General features: G+C 41.6%; 4 protein-coding genes across 5 annotated transcripts in view; 2 read left to right on the forward strand and 2 right to left on the reverse strand.

Annotated features, from left to right (window-relative positions):
• Positions 1 to 1,085: 1,085 nt before the first annotated feature.
• On the reverse strand, positions 1,086 to 3,086 carry LOC141443332 (chorion class CB protein PC404-like). Its single transcript, XM_074108571.1, has 2 exons — positions 2,976 to 3,086; positions 1,086 to 1,509 (listed from the first exon to the last, which is right to left on the reverse strand). The coding sequence occupies exons 1-2, from the start codon at positions 3,021 to 3,023 to the stop codon at positions 1,135 to 1,137; spliced, it is 423 nt and encodes a 140-aa protein (XP_073964672.1). The 5' UTR covers positions 3,024 to 3,086; the 3' UTR covers positions 1,086 to 1,134.
• Positions 3,087 to 3,313: 227 nt separating this feature from the next.
• Positions 3,314 to 4,341, forward strand: LOC141443326 (uncharacterized). Its single transcript, XM_074108563.1, has 2 exons — positions 3,314 to 3,423; positions 3,866 to 4,341. Exons 1-2 carry the CDS (start codon positions 3,373 to 3,375, stop codon positions 4,286 to 4,288), a joined length of 474 nt encoding a protein of 157 aa, XP_073964664.1. The 5' UTR covers positions 3,314 to 3,372; the 3' UTR covers positions 4,289 to 4,341.
• A 2,271-nt stretch (positions 4,342 to 6,612) lies between these two features.
• Positions 6,613 to 9,507, reverse strand: part of LOC141443328 (chorion class CB protein PC404-like) — a 15,553-nt gene continuing 12,658 nt past the window's right edge. The window contains exons 1-2 of one of the 2 annotated variants that reach the window (XM_074108565.1): positions 7,191 to 7,271; positions 6,613 to 7,080 (exon numbers count right to left, since the gene is read on the reverse strand). In XM_074108565.1, the coding sequence (XP_073964666.1) occupies positions 6,694 to 7,080; positions 7,191 to 7,238 (435 nt within the window). In that variant the 5' untranslated portion in view covers positions 7,239 to 7,271 and the 3' untranslated portion in view covers positions 6,613 to 6,693. Of the gene's footprint in view, positions 7,081 to 7,190; positions 7,272 to 9,507 lie in introns of those variants that run through there. The other variant, XM_074108566.1, reaches the window with a different exon arrangement.
• LOC141443467 (uncharacterized) lies at positions 7,496 to 8,652 on the forward strand. The gene is made up of 2 exons (XM_074108770.1): positions 7,496 to 7,604; positions 8,029 to 8,652. Exons 1-2 carry the CDS (start codon positions 7,554 to 7,556, stop codon positions 8,371 to 8,373), a joined length of 396 nt encoding a protein of 131 aa, XP_073964871.1. The 5' UTR covers positions 7,496 to 7,553; the 3' UTR covers positions 8,374 to 8,652.

Raw genomic sequence — 9,507 nt, forward strand, 5'->3', positions numbered from 1 at the left:
CTTTTTAGACAGATGTATAGGGTTTTTTTTAAAAACCCTGTAAATTCAATTTCCAACCGAATCATATTCCTTCTTTTTTTAAGAAGAAGGAGAGATTTTTTTTCGCTAAATATTGACTGTAGTTTTAGATTTTAGTAACAATACCTACATAAGTTTGGATATGGCAAATTCAGGAGCTGTCACATACCGTATTTGCTTCCTATCTTAATACCTTTTAACTACACGCTTTCGAATTCTTCGCACACAGTATTTTATTTAGCTGGACGAGGGTCGCCGAAATAGCCAAGCGAATCAGCTTGTTGAAGTCGCTATGGTCAAGCTAACTATAGCACGGAGAACAGATGGCCGTTGGGTGCGAAAAGTTTGGAATGGAGACCGCGGGCGGATCGGCAAGCGCAGCGTACGACGTCCACCAACAAGATAGACGGATGACCTGGTTAAAACCGTGGATTCACGGTGGACGTTGGCCACTTCCAACCGAAGCAACTGAAGGTGTACGAGGAAGCCTATATCCAAAGTAACAGTGGACATCCTACGGGTGATGTGATAATGATGATGAAGAAATGAATCAGACTAACCGAGACAGTTATTTAAGGAGTAAATTTGTGGAGAAAGGCAGATTACGTCTCGCAAATTAATAAACATAGACGTATCTTGATATATGGGCTAAGCAGCATGCGCTAAGGTTGCTAGTTGCTAGGTAGGAAGCACTTGCATTAATAACGTATGTTGACGATATGGTGCAAAATCATTTCAATTAGTTATGTACCTATGTGTACCCAAATAGCTATAGTTTATGTTTTGCAAAACCTCGAAATATTTAAACTGCCTTGTCTTCTACTTAAATCTACTAATATGCCCGTGCCTTTTGTTAATTTAGTTTGAGTACAAGGTTCGTGGCCCCGTTCGTCACTAACAACCATTATTTAAATAATTATTCTGAAGACAGAAACACGTGTGGAATTATTGATTTTACACTTATTTGTAACAAAACTCAAAGTCAAGTTCAAAAGAACATTTAAGGATATATTTTATTTGTTCAAATAACTTAAAAAAATCTACCGGCCAAGTTATGAAAAACAAAATAGGTAGTCAGCAAGATTTATTACGCGTCTTATCGTTAAATAAAACAATCTAATAACGTTTTCCACAGCCGCAACCGCCAAGCTGAGATGAGGTAAGACCTGAGTTGGAAGCAGCATTGTTGCCGTAGGGGTTTCCTATCTCTTGAGTAATGGCGATGCTACCATCCCCGCAGCCGTAAGAGACGGCGGCCGAGCCAGCGGTCGGGAACTGGCCGTCGAAGGCCACGGCGCTCAGGAACGGCAGCGAGCCGCTGAGGCCCAGGTCTCCGGCCAGAGCCAGGTCGGTGGCGACGGCGATGCCGGCGGGCGCGATGGGGCCCACGCTGGTCACGATCAGGGAGCCGCCATTGTTGGACACGGAGACGGTGTTGCCGCAGCTGGGTTGAGGGATGCTGATTCTGCCGCAGGATTGGCCAGCAATGGACTGAAGTTAAAGAAAAAAAATAAAATCTTTCTGTCTTTAAAAATAATGGTTATGTGTCGTGTGCGTATTCCGAAATTTATAAATCTGATTTGAATTCTAATACAGGCTTGTTTTTATTTTAACAAAAATTCTAACATGCGCTGAAACGATGACGCGAAATCGATTAAAATCTGACAGCTTTGGCTTTTTAAATAGAGACATGAGGGGTATGTATTATAAGACCGACAAATCATAATACCTACAGTTGAAATGTCGACGCATAACACATCGAAATTCAGAATACCGAATGTACAAAATACCGACAACCGATACACCGAAGGTCGAAATATCTATTTTTAAATGACCGAAAGTACAAAATCCCGAAAATGGGGTATGTATTATAATACCGAAAAATCATATTACCTACAGTCGAAATATCGACACTTAACAAATCGAAATTCAGAATACCGAAAGTACAAAATACCGAAAGAAAAAAAAAGGTTGATATGTGCGAGCGAGCGAAGCGAGCGAGCAAGACGGTTCGAGGCAAAAGCGACTTGGATAGGTTAGGTTCAGAAGGCTAAGGTGCCTTAGCCTTCGATGTTAGGTTTTTTTTATAGCAGCCCGGATAATATTGCTTCACAAATGATCTTTGCTGTTGAATCTTATCCAACCTACTTTCTTAGTGGCAGTTAAGTATCTTGCCTGCTATAAAAAAAAAACCTAACATCGAAGGCTAAGGCGGACCTAACCTATCCGAGTCGCTTCTGCTGCGAACCTTCTTGCTCGCTCGCTTCGCTCGCTCGCACAAATCTTTTTCTGCTATATTTGTTTCGTCTTTGGTATAACGGCAGTTTCGGTATTTTGATTCACGATATATTGATTGTCGATTATTTTACTTGTAGTGATTATGACTGTTCGGCATTATGAGTTTTCGACCTTTCGAGTGTAGGTATTTTGATCTTCGGGATGGTAGTCTTCGGGTTTTAGGCTGCCGGTCAAATGTACTTTCGGGATTTCAAACTTTCGGTCATATATCCATTCGACGTTTTAATATTCGGCCTTCCGTCCATAGGTCTTGTGAAATTCGGTCTTTCGTTTATCGGTATTATAATACATACCCGACATGAGAAAGTTCTGTTTAAAAGTAAAAGATGTCCTCTCAGATTATACGTTCTATAAACTAAAACCACTGTGAGACATACACTCGTATATAATATAGACACACAGATGATTATGATGATGATACGCAGATGACTCACGCTAAAATATAAATAATAGTCAGCGGTGCCGTCATCGAAACCGATGTGGAGGACTACAGTATTTTTATTAATATTCTAACGAGATATGGCTTACAAACATGTTCCAAACCAAGCGGAAGAAAGCACAGATCGGTTTGAAATGTCGCGGCATATCTCGAATATTAAGACTTTTATTTCAACAATCATACATTCACATTTTTATATTTATTCGTATTGATTTAATACCTGAACCAGGAACGCAGCCGCGCACAGAACGACGATTTGAAAAGACATTTTCAAGTTTCTTAGCTTGGTAACAAACGTAGAATGACTACCAGATGCCGTACCTAAAGTTATATACTGACAGAGAAAGTACACACCACAATTAATTTCACAAGGCTAATGTAATTAATTTGATAATTCCTTTAGAGGGTTGGTACAGAACAGATGCACGTGTTTAATCATAAGCCGATAAGAACTATATACGAGTGCCTCAATTAATAATGAGTTGCCTATATGTGTTATTAGTTTCGTAAATCTGACCTATTTGTTAATTACGAGTTCCAGCGATTGGTATAAATGGACAACTAAGGTTTGTCAAATTAGTCTTACTTCTTTCGAGAAACAAGGAACTTTATTGACAATGTCTCCCTTCGTGGTCCTCGCTCTGTTCGCCCAGGCTTGCCTGATCCAGGTAAATATAATAATGTAGCTTAACATTATTTGTGTTTGCGTTTGCACATTTAACTTGTCAAATGGTCCCCCTAACTAAAAGGTTAAGAAAATTAAAAATGTTTATTGCCAAAAAACTTAAAATAAATAAATAAAAGAACAAATACCGTAGTTTGCTAAAGGTTTGGCAATGGGTACCAGTCTCAGCTTGTGCTGGGCTCATTAGCTCAGCGTTGAACCGCTGCTTCAGTTTTTTTTAGTCAAAATTATTAGTGCTGGTGTATTTCTCGCGGCTACTAGATGCCTGGATGTATTTCTCGAGGACTGGCTTTAGCCTGTTTTATGATCGGGAGAAATAGAGGGCATGGGGGGGAGGCCATTGCCCAGCAGTGGGACATCAATCCAGGCTAGATATGCACCTAGTGTCTGAGTTCTGGATATTTCACGGGTTGTTTCTTTTCCAGTCTGTGATGAGCCAGCAGTGCGGTTGCGGCCAGTCCTCCTATCAGGGCAATGCTGGACTCAACTACGGTAACGTTGGTGTCTCCAGCCTGAGCAATGCTGGATTCAACCAGGGTAGCATTGGCTGCTCCAACTATGGTGGTTCTGGTCTTAGCCTGGGCAACATTGGCCTGTCCAACTTTGGCAGCAACAGTGGTGTGTCCAGCCAGGGCAGCCAGGTCCTCAGTTCGGTCAGCTCCGCGTCGTACGGCTCGTACGGCGGCGTGGGCACCGGGCAGGTGGGCGTGGCGGGCGACATCGGCGTGGGCGGGAACACCGTCGTCGTCGGCTCCGTGCCGGTGCTCGGCTCCGTCGACTTCAGCGGCACCGTGCCCGCCTCCGGCTCCGTCTCCATCTCCGGACAGTGTGGTTGCGGGTGCCAATAAATCAAAACTACAATAGGTTTGCCTCAAACAATAAAACGTATTTTGAAACATTATTTGTGTTTATCTTTGAATCATTAGTTACAGTTACTTAGTTGTGATTTTAATCTATACTACTTATACATGTCGGCGGCCGATCGTAAAATCCGCCAGATCACGAAATTCCTAGGCATATCGTGAAACGCCGCCATTTCATGATATGCCTAAACGTTGGCCAGGCATATCACGATGTGCCTGAGAAATAATACGGCAGATCGATTAGAGCAACGCATTCGTCGATATTCCTAGCTCTATACCGGGCACATCGTAAAATAGTTTCTTTTATGGCCACTGGTGGCGCTGCGTATGCAATGGCGGCCGCGACCAGCTGACCGGTCGTGTTTGTTTAGCGCGTGAAAATGTCGGCGTCGCAACAAAATGATCTTTAAACCGAAACTAGTGATTGATTCAAAATAGAAAGTGCAAAAGAAGCTTTTGAACATCAGCTCCGTTTTCTTTTATGTGAATCAAACGTATTCTGTGCACAATGTGTGAAAAACCATGGACCTGCCCATGCATGGATGGGTCTGCCCGTATTTTAGAGGTTAGTATTTTGTTGATAATAAAGTATTCACTAGTTGTTACTTATTTATATAGAAAAATTAGGTACGACGAGCGAAGCGAGGAGTGGTTAGTTTTAATTGTGATCACGACGCACGAGCCGAGCGAGCGAAGCGAGCGTGCCGCGGCAGCGGCCGGCGAAGTGCCAGAACCGATATGGCGGCGTTTCATGATATGCCTAGGAATTTCATGATCTGCCTAAAATGGCCAAATCATGAAAATGGCGGCGCTTCATGATATGCCTAGGAATTTCATGATCTGCCTAAACGTCACTAGGCAAATCGTTAAACGGTGAGATTTGAACGATATGGGCGGATGTCCCTTAGCCAATTCATGAAATGGCGGCATTTCACGATATGCCTAGGAATTTCGTGATCTGGCGGATTTTTACGATCGGCCGCCGACATACATAAAACGCAATTAGACACTTTTTGCTGATGTTATATGTATGAGGAGAACGATAACTCATAATATATATAAATACTAGCTTTTGGCCACGGCTTCTCCGCGTAGAATGCGGTTATCGCTATCCGCGGGAACTGTGCAATTTTCCCGTATGAAAACTACGAGTATACTATGTCCTTCCCCGGGACTCAAACTATTTGTTTACCGAATTTCATCTAAATCGGTTCTGCGGTTTAGACGTGATGAAGTAACAACACATAAATAAACAGACTTACAAACTTTCGTATTTATTTATACTAGGTATTAGTGGGATGTGTTAAAAGTAAGTACAAGTGGAAAAAGCAAAATAAGCTAAATGCAGCATAATGTAGGTCAGTGAAGATTACCTATGTAATTTGTTGAGTTGAGTTGTGGTACGTGATTTCAATTATAGTGAATTAAACATACGTACTTTTTATCTCGATATTCCCACGGGATAGGGATATAATCTTGAAATTTCAACCGCTGGGTTTAGAGTCTTGAAATTTTGGACTGTTATTCTTAACACAACCTTAATGAAGACCACGATATAAATTTTGGGAATTCCCAGGGGAATTTTATAAAATTCCCCTGGGAATTCCAATTCACTATATTGAATAGGTTACACGTGCAAAGCCGCGGGTAAACTCTAGTTATTTTTTCTATTTGGGTATCAACTGCCGAAGAGAAGAAATCATAACATGTCAACGTGTTTTGTTCTCTTTTACAAGGAGTTATAAAATACTTCCTCTAAGTTCTATCATAACTCCCACTTCAATCCTTCTATGGAATTCTCTTCCCCTAGATGCGAGGAAAGCTAAATCTCTTCCTATTTTCAAAAATCTCGTCAAGGCTCACTTCTTGACACTGCTTCTTAACTCTGTTCTCAGTCTTTCTGTGTTTATTTATTTTATTTCCTAATTTCTTATCCTTTTCTCCCATTACGCTATTTATTCCATTATATTGCTATTTTATGTTAGTAGTATATTTATTGTATAAGTACCTATTGTATGTATGTAAATATTTATATAATTATATCATTTGTATTTAATTTATATTATTGATTTTTCTTTGTTCTTGTTTTCTGTTTCTGTTTTCGCCACCTACTTTTGTTTGATATAACCATAAGTTCTTGTACCAAATGGTTTTCTGGAAGAGATCGCTTTTAAGCCATAGGACCGCCTATTATCTACCCTGAATCTAAGTGTTTATATTATAAGTTTTTTGTATTGATTTGTGGTGTGCAATAAAGATATTTGTATTGTATTGTACTGGCTATGAGATGTGCGAAAAAAAATCACTACTTTTCAAATCAAAAGTTATATATTCTGTCTTTCAAAGCTGTTAAGTTTTAGGTTAGTATTTATCTGCTTCCACAAAACAATTTAATAACGTTTGCCGCAACCGCAACCGCCAAGCTGAGATGCGGTAAGACCGCCGGAGGCAGCATTGTTGCCGTAGGGGTTGCCAGTCTCTTGAGTGATGGCGATGGTACCATCCCCACAGCCGTAGGAGACGGAACCCGAGCCGCTGGTGGGGAACTGGCCGTCGAAGGCCACGGCGCTCAGGAACGGCAGGCCGCCGCTAACAGCTAATTCTCCATACAGATCCAGTGCGGAGGCGACGGAGATGCCGGAGGGAACGACGGGGCCGACACTGGTCACGATCAGGGAGCCTCCGTTGTTGGAGACAGATGAAGAACCGCTAGAGATGGAACTCCCCGAACCGCAGCTTGGTACGCTGATACGACGACAGTTCTGTCCAGAGATAGACTGCAAGAGAACAACATTTATTACCCGTACTAGAATCAATAGCTCAACAACAAAGAACGTCATTCATAATAGCTACCCTAGTTAAAAACAAAAGAAGTCGAAATTGTTACCTGGATGAAGAGAACAGAAGCAAAGAAAAAGACGGCTTTGAACACCATTTTGGTAGTTACTTGGTGATTTTTTCACTCCGGAATGATCCTTCCACATTCTAACCCCTTTTTATAAGAAACCTTTTAACTTGTCAAAAATTCCAGTCATATCAGTAAACAATAGTCTTTGTTCAAGGTTGGTGATTGACCACGTCTCATTTATATCAAAAACTACTCTATCTTAATAACTAGACCACCTGAAACTTTAACAATGTTATCATTTTTTTTGTTTTCGCCCTCCAAGGCTACTTCATTTGTATAAAAACCTTAGACTGTCATCTTATTAGTACCTGCAGTTGCTACAACACACAACAAACTTTCAACATGTCTCCTTTCACCGTTTTAGCACTTTGCATCCAGGCCTGCTTGATCCAGGTAAACTATTTTTTTATTGTTGTATTTTTAACCAGCGGCATGTGTGTGTCGAAGGCCAATCGTAACATTTGCCAGATCTCGAAATTCCTAGGCATATCGTGAAATGCCGCCATTTCATGAATTGGCTAAAAGTTGACCAGGCATATCACGATGTTCCTGAGAAACAATACGGCAGATCGATTAGATCGCATTTGTCGATATTCCTAGCTCTATACCAGTGTGGTTAGTGTTCATTGTGATCACGACGCACGAGCCGAGCGCGCGAAGCGAGCGTGCCGCGGCAGCGGCCGGCGAAGTGCCAGAACCGATACGGCGGCATTTCATGATATGCCTAGTAATTTCATGATCTGTCTAAACTGCAGGCCAAATTATGAAATGCCGGCGTTTCATGATATGCCTAGGAATAAAATGTGTGTCTTTTCAGACTACTTTCGGGCAGGCGCTTTGCGGAGGCTCGCGTATCTTGAGCCTTGGCCGTGTCAGCCAGCCCACTATCAGGGTCAGTCAAGCTAACTCTTACCAGGCCAGCTCCACCGCCAGCTCCGGTTCTTACGGCAGCAGCCTCTCCAGCTCTGGCTATGGCAACAGCGGTGGCTACGGAGGACAAGGCACCGGCCAAGTGGGTTGTGCTGGCAACATTGACGCGAGCGGTACCACCGTCGTGACTGGTGCAGTGCCGGTGATCGGATCCGTGTCGTTCAGTGGCACGGCTCCCGCCTCCGGCTCCGTCTCCATAGCCGGGCAGTGTGGATGTGGCTGCTTATCATAATTTGCGGGAGTCAAAGAGCCCTGGGGGCCTACCACGCTCTCTTAATACGATTCAGTTTAGGCTCTAAACTGAACTGCATCGCTATTTCGTACCACGACGTTATTTTTGCGATTCAGTGCAAGCACGGTTCAGCGACAGCGATACAGACATTTTCATTCACTCACTTCAAGCGGTTTTCGTACCATGACGCTTAACTTGAGTGGGAATTGAATCGCTTCAGTGTCAAATTTTGCGATTCAGTATAAGTTACTCATTCTGACAATTCTTTTGGAATTTTAAGTTTTTACTTGGAATATTTTTAAAATTTCAAGAACTTTTAAATTTATTCAAGTTTTATAACTTTTCATAGTACTATCATGACATTGTGCTTCTAACTCCTCATTGATCAAACTGTTTTTCAGTGAGAAAGATACCGTGGATTAGTGACAGCGTAACATTTTATTTGTAATCAACACAACGGTTGCTAAGAACACGGAATGAATAGAGTTATGGTTTTCCAAAATAAAGAGTTTTAGTATACAATATTGTGTTGCATAATAGCGGCATCCCTTTCGCGACTTAGAGTTTCAGTTTCGGACCAGAGACAATATCGGTCTTTCATTCACTTGTAAATCATTGTGACTCAGGTTTGAGATATAAACGTCGTGGTACCAATTTCGACGATTCAGTTTAGGTGCCTAAATTGAACTGCTCTGCGTTTGGATCGTTTATGAAAAGATCATGGTAGGCCCCCTGCTTTCTTAAAGTGTTTTTAATAAAGACATTTTACAAGGATATTTGTGTTGATTCTTTTAATGTTTCATATCATAATTAAGACGACCTATACCCATAATTAAGATGGCTAAGTGGTTATAGAGCCTGACTACGAAGCTTGATCGAGGTCCCGGGTTCGATTAAGTATGTATTTATCTATTTAGTTACTAAATTTTAGTAAGTTTATCCGTTGCCTAGTATCCATAGTACAAGCTTTGCTTAGTTTGGCACTAGGTCAATTAGTGTCAAGTGTCCCATGATACAATACAATTCAATAACTCTTTATTGCAAACCAACACATAGCAAGCAGTACAGAAAAAATATACACAGTTCAAAAATGAATTTCGAAAACACATTGGTTCGAACCCGGGTTTGAACCCT

The sequence above is a fragment of the Choristoneura fumiferana genome, chromosome 27, assembly GCF_025370935.1.
Source record: "Choristoneura fumiferana chromosome 27, NRCan_CFum_1, whole genome shotgun sequence".
NCBI classification, from domain to species: Eukaryota; Metazoa; Arthropoda; class Insecta; order Lepidoptera; family Tortricidae; genus Choristoneura; species Choristoneura fumiferana.

What these genes read in the sequence shown, in the direction of transcription:
- LOC141443332 (XM_074108571.1), bottom strand. Translation starts at nt 3,023, where the DNA reads ATGTCTTTTCAAATCGTCGTTCTGTGCGCGGCTGCGTTCCTGGTTCAG. An exon ending in CGGCTGCGTTCCTGGTTCAG is followed by an intron (nt 1,510 to 2,975) that starts GTATTAAATCAA and finishes CTTTAACTTCAG; the next exon opens with TCCATTGCTGGCCAATCCTG.
- LOC141443326 (XM_074108563.1), top strand. Translation starts at nt 3,373, where the DNA reads ATGTCTCCCTTCGTGGTCCTCGCTCTGTTCGCCCAGGCTTGCCTGATC. An exon ending in CCCAGGCTTGCCTGATCCAG is followed by an intron (nt 3,424 to 3,865) that starts GTAAATATAATA and finishes TTTCTTTTCCAG; the next exon opens with TCTGTGATGAGCCAGCAGTG.
- LOC141443467 (XM_074108770.1), top strand. Translation starts at nt 7,554, where the DNA reads ATGTCTCCTTTCACCGTTTTAGCACTTTGCATCCAGGCCTGCTTGATC. An exon ending in TCCAGGCCTGCTTGATCCAG is followed by an intron (nt 7,605 to 8,028) that starts GTAAACTATTTT and finishes GTGTCTTTTCAG; the next exon opens with ACTACTTTCGGGCAGGCGCT.